The following is a 16647-nucleotide window of genomic DNA, read 5'->3' on the forward strand; positions in this document are numbered from 1 at the left end:
GGTTTCAAGGTCTCGTGTCACGTGATAAAACACGTTTGCTCTGCCCCTTTGCCATTTTTGAGGTTGGTTCTGCTTGCTTAGCTTGCTGTTCGACAGGTTGATAGTGCCTTTCTTTTCGGTTTAAACTTATAAAAATACTGCAGTTCTATTATCATGGATAAAGTTAAAAAAGATTTTTTTCTTGCGAGCTATTCTAGCAGTCTAACAGGACAAGATGCAGTTTTACAGGAAGAAACAATTTCATTATGTCAAGGTGATCCATATGAAGCCAGCTTGTCAGACTTTGTTGTAGATCAAGAGTTGTGGCCTTTGAAATATTAAATCTGTAAGCCAAATCTTCCAAACTTAAATTTAAGCAAATCTCATCAAACATACTATCACCTCTTGAAAAGGAGTTAATTTTCTGGAATTTAGATGATCGATTTGTTTGCAATAAAGGTTCAGCACCAATGTAAGCAATTTAAAATTTCTGAATCTAGTAAAAAGTGAACCTTGTTGTCATCACCCTCTTCATTAAGAACATGGTTTTTTTTTTTAATAATGAAACTTCGATTTTTAAGTTTGTACACTCATGTTGCAAGCTTTCCAACTCTTATCCTTATAAATTCAGTCTGGCAAGTGACAGTTTCAACTAAAGATGATGTTTGCATCCTTGCATTACATTTTAAAGGCTCTGCTTCTTCCACTTCTGCAATTGTTGAAATCTCTACATCTTTAACAGTAAAAGGTTGAGAGCAAGCTTCAGTTGCCTTAGAAGTTTCAGCTTCTAAGGCAATTTGTTGTCTCTGCGATTATGTGCTCTTTTATAATGCTCCTGATTTGCAGTTGGGTTGTGGCCACTCTCGTACCCCATGTTGGCACCCAGTCTGGTGATGACTCATTGTGCAATGAGGAAGGTCTTCCTTTGGGGTAAAAAAACTTTTTAAATAATATATTATGACAATTTAATATTAAATTATTATTATTAATATACTGTATGTAAAATTACTAACATTAAACAATATTAAAAGAACTTATCATTATGGTATGTTATACTGTATGTAAATAAATAAGAATTTGTCAGGAACAAGTTGAATGTTACTATTTAATGATTATTTGTTACTAATGTAAAAAATCATTGTAAAAAGTAGCATCTTAAAGGAATGTTAATGTTGCTTACCAAAATAACTTGACTTAGCTATTTGTGAAATGAACAATGGAAATTATTGGTTTATATCTTAAAAAATACACACTTTTATTTATGTAAATTAGACTGGAAGAACAATTGGTTTAAATCCATTTCTAATTTTTCATCTGCTAAGCGATTATCTTTGCTTAACACTTTAATATTAACTCTACTGTATATTACAAGCAGGCACTTTATGATACTCATGAGAAAGTTTACCTAATTTATTGATAACTAGTAATATGAATTATTGCTTAGCTGAAATGAAATGTTTCTGACAAACTCTGGTATTGATATTCACTTTATTCATATCGAAATTTTTCTGGTTAATTCTCGAGAGCCATGCAGATTGTCTTCGTCGTGAAAGCTCCTCGGCTTGGGGTCTTTGATGACAAATAATGCCAGGAATTTTAAAAAATGATGTTCCTTTGTTCTTGAGTGAACTAGCATTACACCCAATTACACAACAAATTACCATAGTGATATTCGAGACGAATAAACAACACAAGAACTCCAGCTAAAGCGCATGTGAACACACACAATACGTAAACAAGTCACAAAGATGGTGCTGGACAATTGTGCATGCTCATGACGTCACTCATGATGTCAACATGAAACCTCTCTATAGGAACAAAATATTTTTACATTAACTAGCCAGAAATTGTTCAAAATATAGGTTAATATTCTGAGGTAATTTAATATAAATAAAACTGTAGTGGTCAAAATAACTTTCATGTTAATAGTTTGTATTCATATATGACATATTTATCTCTTTTACATAATTAAATATGTATTATGAATATTTTTTCCATCACTGCAATCTTGAGTGCGCTGAATTATTCAAATAATTAAAAATAAACATGGGAAGATGTTCTATCATCTTGTCATTAAAAACAGCAAATGACTGGTCATTGTAATTAAAATATTCTATCATTTTATTTATCATCAAAAGTTTAACTTCAGTATGATTGCTAAACTATTTTCTGTGACTATTTAGTAAACTTTATTAATGTATGAATTATCATGATATTTTTCAAACTTGCATACAGTCTCATTTCATTATGATGCTATTAGAGATAAATAATTTCTGTATTGTTTAATTTGAAAAGTTGGCATAATTACTTGAAATTATTTTAATTTAAATTTTATTGTAAAGTAAGGAAAAACAGTAAATTAACAAATATAGTGACAGCAATTTCAATTCTTAACAAATATGAAAATATTTCAAAAATTAATTTAAAAAATGTCTCAAATTAAATAAATTGGATTTTGATAATCACAGAGGTCAGCATATAACATTTGTTATTGTTGCTTATTTCCATGAAGTCATATTGCATAAGACTTGCATTTTGTAAAATTAATACAAAAATTAAAAAAAATTCAATATGAATATTATAAATTGTGAAGTTTACTTTATTATTTGTATTATTTTTCAGTTGAAATTTTTAATTTATTACATTTCATAATTTTATCGGCATCAATTAATGGTGCAATATCAACTTAACAAAGAATGGAAAATAATTATGATACTAATCAATATTCCTTATACTTCAAATATATCAGTTGAAACTTTTTCAGTTAAAAATTTTCTGTTAGATAAACAATAAATGTATGTGTGTGACTGAAGGGTTGGCATGTCACGATGCCATGTCAGGACTGATACCACTATGTCTGGAGGGAGACAGAAATTGCTATGGCCGTTATGTTTCGTTCTATGCACGAGCAATCGTGACTGTAGGCAGTCGGATTTGGAATGGAGGAAATTGTGTGACAGCACGCATCCGAAAGAAGTGCTACAGAGTTAATGTAACAAATAACTGTTTATTTACCCGTAAGAATAGAAGTCTTTAAGTGAGAGAGAAAGAGTTTACAGTTGGCCACACGATTATAAATACCTGTACTTGTTGGATTTCCTTTGAGGTCAGACTCTTGATAGGCTGGTTGTAATATACACCTGGTGGGTAGGTTTTTTGTTTGCTGGCAATACAATGCTAAGTTTGTCTGGATGTTAGGTAGTTTGATATAAGCTCTTCTGATGATAGGTAGGTAGATGAACCTTGTCAGACAAACTGATAAATGGCAGGTTGGATTAGGTGGTAATCGATGGCAATGTTTATCCACAACAGAGCAAACACTCAATGTCAGCCAACTCTCGGTGATGGATGAACAAACTGTCATCATTGATCCCTTTTTCTTTTTTTGAGGGTTCTCCGCTCTAAATTTCAATGCCCTTTTTAAGCAATGCTGACTAGTTAGACCAGCAGTTCCCAACCTTTTTTTGACCAGGGACCACTTTGATTTCATTGTTGTTAGCAGGGACCACAAGGTTTAAGAAAAATAAACTGTGTCAATCTAAAAATAAACTTTAATCAAAACTTTTAACATAAGTAATCGTTAAACTCAAGAGTAACATGCTTTAACAATACTATTATAAGAGAAAACATAACATTTTTAGTAAAAATTAAATTCAGTTTGTATCAATGTAGGAATAATAATTTAAAATGAATAAATGTTTTAAATCTTTTGCGGACCATATTTGAGCTCTTGCGGACCACTGGTTGGGAACCGCTGAGTTAGACCAATGACAATTTTTTTGTGTTATGTTCTTGATACAGTCAGTTAGATGTCATCTCACGTATGTAACAGACCATTAGAAATTGTTTTCTTCGTTTAAATGCAGAATTTAGATGATTACTGTATTTGTTTAATTTAAATTTCATTCTATTTATACTGAATATCATTATACTAGAGATTATAATTTTCTTTTTTCACTAAGTTATCAGAAATACTGTATAATTAATTTTTTAATGTTTTATCTGTATAACTATTTAACTTGGATTTTCCTGGCACCAATACAAAAATTCAAAAATATTGAAATTTTTCATATACAAATATAATTTTCGTATTAATGAAAGTTTTATTGATATTCAATCTGTGTTAAAATAAATTTTTTATTTTTGTGGATAAAATATACGTCATTGACTTTTGTCAATGTGATTAATAATGTACTTATTTCAATAGTGTGTATATTATTTATAATTTTTGTATATAATTTTTGCCATTAATATTTTCCAATATAAATTTCATTCAATGTTCATAGTTGAAAAATCATCATGTGAGATTCCTATTATTTTTACTTTTTATTAATTGTTAAAGTTCAATTGAATTTATGTAAGTCCTCGTTAAAACTGAAATGTCTTATTTTATTATGAATTAAAATTTGTATTTTTATATTTTACAGAACTGAACTAACTCATACTCATACAAAACAAATTCAGGATATGGCAGCAAAACAATTGTTAGGATCTGTTGTGTTAACTAGATACAATAATAAAACTTACAGAGTTGATGATATTGATTGGAATCAATCACCATTATCTACTTTTACTAATAGTATGGGTCAGAGCATAACTTACAAGGATTATTACAAGTGAGTGATGGTTTTATTGTAAAATGTTTAACTTGCTTAATTTCATTTGTAAATTTGTTTTTTAATTTATTATTATATTTTTCATTTGCACAGTTAATATTGAAATATTTCATATACAAATATACTTTTTGTATTAATGAAAGTTGTGTTGATATTCAATCTGTGTTAAAATAAATTTTTTATTTTTGTGGATAAAATATACATGTCATTGATGTATATATACCAGACATGGGCAAATGCGGCTCTTTTTGAGTTACGTGCAGCTCTTGCTGAAAGTGTTAATTTCTGCTTTTTATTATTATTTTTACAATTTTATTTCCACAATTTTGTCTAAATATGTAATTGTATATATGTAATATTTAGTAATTTATTCCCAAGTTGGTGCAATAAATTAAATTGACATTTCAAATCTATTCTTTTAAAACAAGTTCTCGACCCGGATGGAGGACACCCTATCCTTCCCTGCCTTACCATACTATCTGTCACCACAGTACAGAACTGTGACTCCAATGCATTTTGCAAAACCTACATTTTGTCTCCCACTGAACTCTTGCTTGCCCACCTCTGATATATACAATGATGTTCAATTTTTCACTAGAATAATATGAATATTGGTTAAAAATGTTTATTTAAAATTTTATATGAATTAATGACACAATGAAGTTTTTTATATAAGGTACATAGATAACATAAATGCCTGAAACTTTGTTAAATTCAGATTTTCTATGTAATGATCATATTGCAATATCATGTAATTTATAGATAACTGATTTGTAAGCATAAACTATATTGTTCCTCATTTAAGTTACTTCTATTATGTGCACATACTTTTACACTCACTCACACCGCACACACCAGGTGCAAAAGAGTTTTTTTCAGTATTGCACAAGTATATGCAAGGTTTGCACAGATCTGGAGAGTCAAGGAATAAGATTTTAGCAGGGAATTTGTCTGTCGCTCTTGCTCTTTTTTTATCTCAATACATCTTTAAATTTGATTTGGTACAGGAGGTCTATGAAAACTGGAGCGAGTAAAAGAATGGCAAGATTTGTTGTACTTATATGTCATAAACTATAAATGTTAATTCAATGATTAAAATTTTGTTGGATACAGGGTTTATGTTTGTATTTAAAGTGGTGGGTAGTGGGTCATGCAGCTGTGAGGTGAGGTTGCAGTTGCACGTGAATACCGAAAATGGCAATGCAGCACAGCATTTGGGCAGTGTGTAACATCAGATTGCACAGAGATAGGACATTGAAATTAGTGTTGATTTCTACAGGTATGGAAAGGAAGAAGGTCGTACTCATAGGTGTAGCCTTTAAATGAAAAGAAAAAATAGAAGGGAAAGAATGAGAGGAAGATTTGTGGCAGGGGCCAAGACGGTGAAGATGTTGAAGAGTAAGGAGAAGGGGAAAGGGAGGTCATGTGCCGGATCAGGGACTTTATTAAAATAAAACAAGTTACAGTATACAAGATGCCAAATACAAAATACATAGATACATATTGGTAACTGATGTTAAACAAAATTCGTGGCAGGTAATAGAGTACACAAAAAATAAAGTATAGTGATTAAATGATTGTTAATTAAAATACAGAAAAATACAAAGGTAAACAAAAAACATGATATGCAGTGGATACATTTAACCAAAACACGATATAACTACCTGGTAAAATATGAAGATTAATAGATGGATATAAACTGTATACAAATACATCACAAGTCAGAAGTTAACTATATTGCAGATATCATAGGAGAACAGTTTTAAACAATAGACACACACACACAAGACAATTGTGCAAGAAGCAGAACACCACTTAGAGTTGATAAGGAGAGTGGTGGAGCCTAATCTAATATTTTAATGTTCTTTGCAAAGTCCCTAAGATCCTTGAGAGTGTTTTTGTCACTAGTCAGTTCATTGAGCTTGCAAGGCCAGTGGCGTCCTGTGCTGTATACAATGTCTGTCAGGGTTTTCCTTTGCATGCTGTAAAGAGGACAATTGAAGAAAATATGTACAGTATCTTCTTCCTTGTTCAGATTGCATGGGCAGAGTTTGTCAGTTTTACCCAGGAACCTCTTAAGATAGGTTCTAAGATTCCCATGGCTGGTAACCAATTGGGTGAGTTGAAAGTACAGAATGACAGGATCTACAATAATATTCAGCAATAATAACCAATAAAATAAAATTTATAAAGTTATAAGCTGATAAATGTGCGAGTTGTTGAAAATTTTAATAATGCCAAAGAAATTGCAAAGGAAATGTGAACAGAAATGTAAGAAACATATATCATTGGAAAGAAAAATTTAAAATGAATTAGAAAAGCCCAAAATGACTAATGCTGAACGATGCAAGTCATATAGAGCTTAAGAATACTGAGCATGTCAACTCCAATACGAATACTTTGAGTGCACCCCTGAAATGATAGATATTGACTTATAATGTGATAACCATCAAAACTTTTATTTGTTTACATTTTATTCGCCCTTCAATAACATAAAAATAGATTTACACCTTAAACCATTGCAATTGTATCCTGGTACACAACCCTCCCAATTTTTTTGACCTGCATGATCTGCATGAAGTTTTGATTAACCTTTTGCAGTCAGTTGATGCTGTGGGGGGGACAAAGAACTGTTAGTAAGCTTAATGATATTGTGTACAGGACATTTTGAACTGCATGGCAGACTTTACACAATTTATGTATTATTATTCATTACATTTTTCACTGCTGGTCACATACAGTATGTGGAGAACATAATCCTGTTAATTTTGATGGATTGATGATCTATGATATGTCTTTTCTCTAACTGCAAATTTTCATCTTCAGATAGCCTGCAGAATTTTAGAAGCATTTTTCAGAAGTATTATACTAAAATATCACCATAGAGTTAAAGTTGAATTTTCAAATACTTATCTACAATGACCCACTTTTCCGTCAAAACTTTGCTTCTCCCATTGTAAGTGTTGGGAAGAAATGTAATGACTTTGAGTGGGTCTATGCTGGACCAAAAATAGCATGCAATAAACAATTTCTCCCTCTTATGGCGTGCATGATTTATACTATTTAAATTATTCTGAATTTCCTGCTTCTTTGATTTAAGAAAATTCAATTTTATGATGTAAAGTGAGTCTTTTTCTTATTTGAATAAACTTTATGACTTCATTTAAATAAAATGATGAAATTTTTTATATGACATAGCTAATTATGTAATTGATTTTACACGAAGTTTTTATTTTTGTAAAAGTGACTAAAATGTCTTTTAATAAAAAAATTTATATAATTGTGTGCAAAATGGGCTTAAGTAGACTTGGCTGAATATTACATAATGGAAAAGTGAAATGCAGAGACCTTTCAGGAATGTCAGGGAATCATAGATGGAATTACCTGTATGGATTCTGTGTATGCAATGAAATAATGACCACTTTCAATGGCAATTACTCAAATTGACAGAAAATGCTTTTTCACTGATTCCCCTTATCAGTAAATTTGTATACACTTACATCACTCCCTTCAGAAGTTGCCATACAGCATTTCTACTTGTACTTGTTCTGTGTCTTTATAGCAGCAAAAAATATCTGTACTCATGAATTCCTTAAATTATGGATATGAGTGTATATTTTTATGAATGAAAAAATATATTATTATTTAATGTGCATAAAATGAATATATATATATATATGTGTGTGTATGTATTTTCATTAAATATATGCATTCATGTGTATATGTATTTATTCTGAAAGCTATAATAAGATGAGTACATTTTATTTCAGGAAATCATATGACATTGATATTAAAGATAATACCCAACCATTACTTATTCACCATCCAAAGAAGAAAAATATTCCTGGTGCTGCAGCTGGTGGAAACCAGGTATGAGTTTTTTTTGTATGTAGAAAGTTATATTTAATATCATTAATAATCATTTAATCATTAAAATAATAATAATATTTTTTATTTTAGGATTCAAAATTTCTTTGTTTAATTCCTGAATTGTCATATTTGACTGGATTAACAGATACTATGAGATCTGATTTTAAAGTTATGAAGGTAATTTTAAAATTATTTTAAATTACATATTCATATAAAAAATTATAAGGGATATGCAGTTTAAGTGATGTATGTTACTGTGTTAATTAGAAAAACATCACTTTGGATATTTAGTGGATAAATCTTGTATTTTGTTGTTTAACCACTCAGCAGTGAGTGACAGATATATCTGTCAAGGGCAATCACATGGTACTGGTAAACAATGTCTATATCTGCAAAAAAATTCATATAAAATACTTGGATCATTTTGTGAAGTTATAGAATTTTTACGAGTGGTTGGATTCTCCACCTTTGTTTTGGAATATCCTTTAATTCTCAAGAAATTACAATAAAAGAGAAAATTAAAATAAATATGAAATTTTAGAGGGTTATCTATCGACATAAATTGAATTTAAACCTCCTGCCATTATCTGATTGGTTAAAAAAATTAATATTCCTAATTGGCTTGCGTCAGAAAAAAGTAGGTGTGACTTCTGTAAATCACACTATTGTGAGAGCTCTGATACAACCTGGAAAAGCTGACAGTCTACGTCATCAGTCTAGTGGTCCTTGTCTGACCTACTTTTTCTGAAATCAACATCAGAGTAAAACGTAGTAAGACATAGAAATTTATAGTAAAATGGTTTTCTCTAATATTCGTAGTAGTTTGTAAAGCTTGAATTTCAATTTAATAAGTATTATTTAGTTCGGAAACATTAAAAATACATCATTAGGTAGGAAAATAACATAAAACTTTATTTTTTAGTATAATACAATTTACAAAATCAGAAGTTCGTATATCATAATATTACGAAAAAACTAGATCGAAACATACAAAATCAACTAATTTGCTTAAATTCAGTTCATTATACAACTGTTGATACGCTTGTCTTCATCAGTTTCCTAAAACAAAATTCAAAAACTTCAATTAATCCTGTAAATATTTTAAGCACCATTACTATTCAAATGATATATTATTATATCAAGCCTGAATTTTACATAATTTGTAACTGAGATTACAAATATAACTGAAAAATAACTAAAGCTTCTCCCACACCGGGTTGTATAAAACAAAAGATAGAAGGTATATATTTTTGTTTTAACTGAAAAATATTTTCAATATAAACACTGGGCCATAATAATCAAAACAAATTCTTAAAGTACAAGTTCTTCTAAAATCCTCCAATCGGTCTTTGACATAGTTCTACGTAATAGCACTAAATCTGTAGAGATGCTAATTAACAGGCTTATAAACACTAAAAACCATAAATGTTTTGAAATTAAGACTAGATAATTATATGCACAAATAAATTAGTAGACCTATAATACATACCTTCATCTATATTCAAGTATTATATCCAAAAAAGATCAGTTCTTGCTAATTGTCAAAAATAAATTATAGAAAGAAAAGTTGAAAAGTAAAGTAGCATATTCTGAAACTAGTTCTAAATTCACAGTAAACTTTCCACCTTTTAGCCATTAAAAACAATGCAAAATTTATAAATCCATGTAATAAAAATTTATCACAGTGAACTTCAAAAAACGAGAAACACCAAACGCATTCTACAAAATCTGGCGCAAAGTGATTCCTATGGGATGAGCTAAGAATGTCATGTGACCAAAAGTTTCCTGGATAAATATTTAGTTTCAAAAAGTTCTTCCATGAAACCCGATGAATTTAATTAATACAGAATAACTAAATCTGTTTAATAAAGATTAGTAATGTACTATCACAAATATGTAAATTAAATATGAAAAAGATGCTGGGAAATCTCCTGCAAAGGTGATAAATATAGAACGATCATGTGACCAAAAGCTAACACTAACTAATATGAAGTAATATGTTTAAAATTTGATGTTTCTGTACAAATTAATAAATTTTAACACAAATTTCATCAAAGACAACAGAATAATTTTTAGCTTACATAAACTGTACAATAAATGATTATTTCTTCAAAAGAAGTCAATATACACGAATCAATAATAATTATTTAATAATGTTCTTATCCATTTTAAGTTGATATTGTAAAAACTAAGCTATTTCATTTGCATTTGGCTTTAATAATTTAGAGTTTCCAAGTATTTTACTGTAAAATTCAATTTAGTAAACAGAAACAAAGATGAACTATTAAATATAAACAGAACAATACAATAATTTTTACGTAAAATGAGTGTAAATACAGGAAAAACGAATTATATCAAAGATGGGACAAATAAGCCGACATCCCTCAAACAGAGCTTATAATTCATTGTCGTTTTTTGCTTGGTTACTATTTCGACTGTTTTTTGTTGGTAAAAAGTTAATGTTTTAGGATAAAAGTACATATTCTTAGTGAAGGAAGATAAAAGTATCAAAATAGAATATTCACACACACAAAAATATTCATGTATGTCATGTTTATCCATTAAAACATTTGCATTGTTTTAATGGATAAAAGGTGGAAAGTTTACTGTGAATTTAGAACTTGTTTCATAATATGCTATCTTATAGAAAGAAAAGTTGAAAAGTAATTTATTTTCAACAATTAGCGAGAACTGATCTTTTTTGGATATAATACTTGGATATAAATGAAGTTATGTATTATAGGCCTACTAATTTATTTGTGCATATAATTATCTAGTTCTGATTTTGAAACATTTATGGTTTTTAGTGTTTATAAGCCTGTTAATTAGCATCTCTACAGATTTAGTGCTATTACGTAGAACTATGTCAAAACCAATTGGAGGATTTTAGAAGAACTTATACTTTAAGAATTTGTTTTGATTATTATGGTCAGTGTTTATGTGTATTGTTGTACTGTAACTTGTTTCGTTTTACTATGTTAGAGAAAGTAGGTCACACATTAGATTGCTGACATAGACTGTCGGCTTTTTCAGAGTGAAGTGGACTCTCTCAGTGGAGTGTGTTTTAGGGAAGTTATGCTTTTTTTTTCTGATGCATGCCAATGGTGAAAATTGGTTTTAAAATTAAGTATCGGTCAATGAAGGTAACGTATGTAATAAATCTGAACTTGAATATAAAAAATATTTCTACATTTTTTTTATTGTTTTTTTGTTTCTTAAAATCTTATTTATTTAAATTTATTATACATAAATTAAGTTTACTTACCAAATGGTAATATTTTAAACTGCTTTAATATTTGGGTGTAAATATCAATGATAAATTTTAAAAGTAAATAATAGATATACTGAAATTTTCTTTTATTTACAATGATTACGTCACTTCTACAGAAATTAGAACATGAGACGACCTACACCTCTTTTCAGTCTGGGGATAAGACCGCCAGGCATGGTAGTTGTAAACATAACAACCGTTATGTCATCTACAGTCATGGATGAAATTTGTTAACTGTCAATTACATTTTCTTGAATTTGATTCGCAGGTTGCAAAAATTTGTCATGACTTAAGTGCCTAAAACTTTAAAAAATTATATAAAATTGAAAATAAATTCAAAACTTTTGAAAAAATTGTAATGGATGGAAAATCATAAAAGAATTTAATATAAATTTGAAAAAAAAGGTTTTAGCCAAAAATTACTCCGAAAAAAAAATACATATTATGTGACAATAAAGAAAGATTTTTTCTTTACTAGACATAACTGTTTAAAAAATTGTTTTCTGAAACGGAAATGAGAAAAACGCGTAGGAAAATTCTTAAAAAATTTTCCATGCTTATTCTCCATTACCTTGTGATAGCGCCACATCTGACTAACCCACTGTAGAAAGGCTAAGTTTATTTTCTTCTGGAATTGTTCTGATTCTTTGTGTATTTGGCATGTGATATTAAGTGAATAACAATTATTGTAATGTAGATTTATTGCTGCAGTTGTATGTTTTGAATTCAGATATAGCAGTGAGTTTAATGTGTTGTTGTATACTTTAGCTAGGATTTTTTATTTATGTATGCTCTTCAAGCTTCATCTGTTGGAATCCTAAATAATGCTAGACCTCTCTTGATCATTCATTCTTAATCAGAGAAACAGATATCACTTCTGAGTGCAATATCATCTTCCTACAGAAACTTTTCTGCAGAGTTTTCTACACTGCTGGCCATTAAAATTGCAACACCAAGAAGGAAAACAAATAAAAAAAAAAGATATTTATTGTATGTAAACAGTATGGCATGAAGACAAAATGATTAAATTTGCAAGCAGTTTGGGGGTTTACAGAGGTGTGAAATTAGTAGAAACAGTTGCCACCCCTGGCAGCTAAAATGGCCTTTATCCAGTTAGGCATGAAGTCGAACTGGGCTTGGATGACAGAAATGGGCAACTCATTCCATGCTGCTTCAAGTCTATGCCACACTTCATCAACTGTATTAGCTGGAAAGGGGTGGCAGGCCAGTGTCTCAGCAACCCACGACCAGATGTTTTCAATTGGTGAGAGATCTGGAGACTGTGCAGGCCAGGGCAACAATCGAATACCCTCTGTATTGAGGAAGGTCAGAACACGACATGCAACATGTGGTCTTGCATTATCTTGTTGGAAGATGGTGTTTTGCAGGCCTCGAAGATAGAGCTGGACGTAAGATGTCAGAAATGTACCAATCTCCATTTAAATTATCGTCAATCTGAACTAGAGATGTGTGTGTCGTGTACCCAATGGCTGCCCATACCATCACACCAGGTGCAGGGCCCTTATGCTGATATTAAATGCAAGCAGGTGACGAGCGGTCTCCTTGGAGCCTCCAGACATGTATACGGCCATCAGAATGCTGCATGCAGAACCGAGACTCGTCTGAAAAGATGACATTGTGCCACTCCTGTATCCAGCTTTGTCATTGGGTGCACCAGAGTTGCCATCTCTCTCTATGCTGCATTGTCAAGGGAAGCTGAAGTTATAATTGCCATGCTGACAGTCCATGCTGCTGCAAACAAGCCCATTTCCTGACTAATGGTCTGTGATGTGGTTGTACGGTTTTGCAGGCCAACCTCACAATGTGTGTGTCCTCTTGGGCGTTAGTCATGGGAGGGCGTTGAGATTTTGCATGCCATTCAGTATGACCCTCAGCAACCCATTGATTCCATATTTGCATGACTGGTTGGATTTCGACCAGTGCGAGTGGCAATATCCACATGGAATGATAATCCACACTCTCGATAGGCAACGATTCTGCTTCTATTGAATCTCAACACTTGCTGGTAAGCATTTCTTCTTATTCGAGGCATAACATGATATTCTGATGAAACCCCGACTTTACAAAGCGATTTCCGAAGGAGAAATCCACTACACAATTTTTCTTTTATGTAGTGCTTCAGCATCATCTAAATGCGCTGAAATACTAATCATTTGCATATCCGAACCTCTTCTTCCGTTTATATGATTTTGATGTTCATACAATCATTCCTTCCTGGTGTTGCAATTTTAATGGTCAGCAGTGTATTTATCTAGACAAGGAGCTAGCAACCTGTAACTCCAGCTAGTAGCTCTGAGGTGTATATGACTCTTTGAGTGTTTTTATGGTTCCTGATACCATTCTCTCTTTCTTTTTGCAGAATGTCTTGATTATTTTAGCAGCTGGTGAATTATTACATTTTAGAAAATGTTCATTAAGAAACTATGTCTTGTAGAGCAGTGGTGTGCAAACTATTTTCATTTTCGACTCCCCATTTTGTGTAAAATTTTGTCATGACCCCCTAAATATGCATGCATCAACATGTGTTTCTGTTGCAGCGTGTTCTACTTCTGTTGCTGCAACATTATCAGTATCACTGTCTGTTTGCCTGCTGGTTGCCAAAGTATAGTTATTAGGTACTAATACACACAATTGTTTTGTAAAAAAAATATTGTTCTTATAAATAGTTTTTTTTATAGTTTTTATAAATAATATAAAGTCATTTCACTATTTTACTAGTATCTGATACTTGTTGAAGAAAAGCCTTACCTTTTATTGTTAAATAAATTTCTCTGAATTTGGCAATGCTGAAAAATTTTCTTGCAATCCCTCTGGGGGTCATGCACCACTACTGTAGAGTATAAATAATGAGCTACATTTTTTAAAATTAAGCCAGGATGATTTAATTTACAATAAAGAAAATAACTTTCTCTAGTAGAATTGTCTTATCCCTCATCTGTGTGAGAAATGATCGATTGTATAGACACATTATGTAAGTATTGTCTACTAGAGAAAGTTATTTTCTTTGTTGTAAATTAAATCGTCCTGGCTTAATTTAAAAAAATAGTTTTATTATATTTAAAATGTTTTTTCATTTACATATTCTGTAGGTGTGGATAAATTGATTTAAATTGAAATATAAAAAATTGACTCTTGTAAGAAAGTTTGTCAGAACCTAGTTTAGACTAATTCCCATTTCTATGTCTTGAATGAATGTGTTATTTTAAAAGTCATTTAGCTCTGTTTGTAGGGAAAATGAACTTTTTCATCTACTGAGTTGTAATAATTAAAATAACCCCATTCAGTGCTGTCTAGAGAGATATTTAGCAGTCCAAATGAATCATATCTATTACAGAGACATTTCAGAAGACGTGGAAGACATTTCTGTAATGAGTTTGCATCAAAACTTATCATTACAATACCTTTGGCATTGCAAGCAACAAGCATTTTATTTATATGATACTTGTGATATACAGAGACTTAGCAACCCAGAGGATACTGCTTAGAATAGGCGGTTCCTATTCTGAAAGTGTTTAATGGTTTACCATAATTCTCCATGATACTTTTCATGTGCCATATGGTGCTGTTTTTCAAGGCTGCCAAATTTACAAAAAGTCCTCAACAAAGCATACTTTTTAAGTGTTTGCAAAGCCAAAAATTGCATGGATTCAGCTATGGAATTTAAGGACACTAGCAGTAAGAAATGCATGACAATCTTATATTGGTGAAATATTATCACAGAAACTGCTGTTCACAGTATCCAATATGTAGGGGTACTCCATCTTGCATGTAAGCAGGTGACTCAATCTGTTTATTCTGTTTATTGAATGTGAAGGTGTTGTAAATCAAGATTTAAAATGTTTCTAATTAAATAATATAATAATAATTCTAATGTTTTGGTAATTTCAACTTTAGTAGTTTATCATATTGGTGCTGGGTTTTGTGTATTTTTATGACTAAATATATCATTAAGGTTATTCAATTATTCTATTTATTATTTTTTTAAGATTATGAATTCATACAATTGATTGATATTATTGTTAAGTGTAAGTTACTCATACCTTCAAAAAAATTTTCTCTGAACTCTTAAAAGGTGAGCTCACCCCACTCTGATGATTACTAGTCTAGTTATAATTACAAACCATTATAAAATAAGTAACACATGACCAAATTTTGAGTCAGAAACAAATTGCTGTCATTTACTGATGCTTTTTATACTTATTTCAAATAATTTATAGTTTAACTTATCCTTATATGTGGCTAAGAAACTGATAAATATCCAATGAATCAGAAGCAGCTCTTAATTATGATTTTTCATATATTTTATTGAATGGTTTATGCTATCGGAAGTTTCCTTTCTTACTGATATTGCTGTATGTGTAATTAGAATTATTTATCTCTTGCATATTACAAATAGGTAACTAGTGAGTTTTTATATTATAGTACAAATAATATATTTTTATGATCTTTCTTAACAGAAAAGTAATGGTTATATATACTGGTATAAAGTCATGTAGAAGTCAACTTTTTAAGCATGAAAAATATCTTACCAAAATGAAGGGTTGACTTTTATAATTGTATAAATCTAAACTAGAATTTTTAAATATAAAATATAAATATGACTTTACAAAGTTGGAACTTTGTTTTGTCTTTACTTCTGTCGTTCACACCATCAGCAGTCCTTTTGAATTCACAGGCATGTTTTACATTCTTTTACGGAGGCAGTAGCCTCAAAAGAAAGGTCGTCTCCGAGAGACTGTGAATTCAAAAGGACTGCTGATGGTGTGAACGGTGGAAGTAAAGACAAGACAAAGTTCCAACTTTGTAAAGTCGTATTTTTATTTTATATTTATTAAATGTGAATAATGCTGGCCATGTTATGTATTTTATTTTTATCTAGAATTTTTAGCT

At 30.6% G+C, this 16647-nt stretch overlaps 1 protein-coding gene across 3 annotated transcripts in view; it reads left to right on the plus strand.

Annotated features, from left to right (window-relative positions):
* The window catches only part of LOC136982159 (piwi-like protein Ago3), a 106261-nt gene that overhangs the window by 23953 nt on the left and 65661 nt on the right, over positions 1 to 16647 (plus strand). For all 3 annotated transcript variants that reach the window (XM_067278582.1, XM_067278585.1, XM_067278583.1), the window contains exons 10-12: positions 4407 to 4595; positions 8366 to 8465; positions 8556 to 8642. In XM_067278582.1, the coding sequence (XP_067134683.1) occupies positions 4407 to 4595; positions 8366 to 8465; positions 8556 to 8642 (376 nt within the window). The remainder of the gene's footprint in view (positions 1 to 4406; positions 4596 to 8365; positions 8466 to 8555; positions 8643 to 16647) is intronic.

The sequence above is a fragment of the Centruroides vittatus genome, unplaced genomic scaffold (assembly GCF_030686945.1).
Source record: "Centruroides vittatus isolate TY-2023 unplaced genomic scaffold, ASM3068694v2 contig_815, whole genome shotgun sequence".
Taxonomy (NCBI): domain Eukaryota; kingdom Metazoa; phylum Arthropoda; class Arachnida; order Scorpiones; family Buthidae; genus Centruroides; species Centruroides vittatus.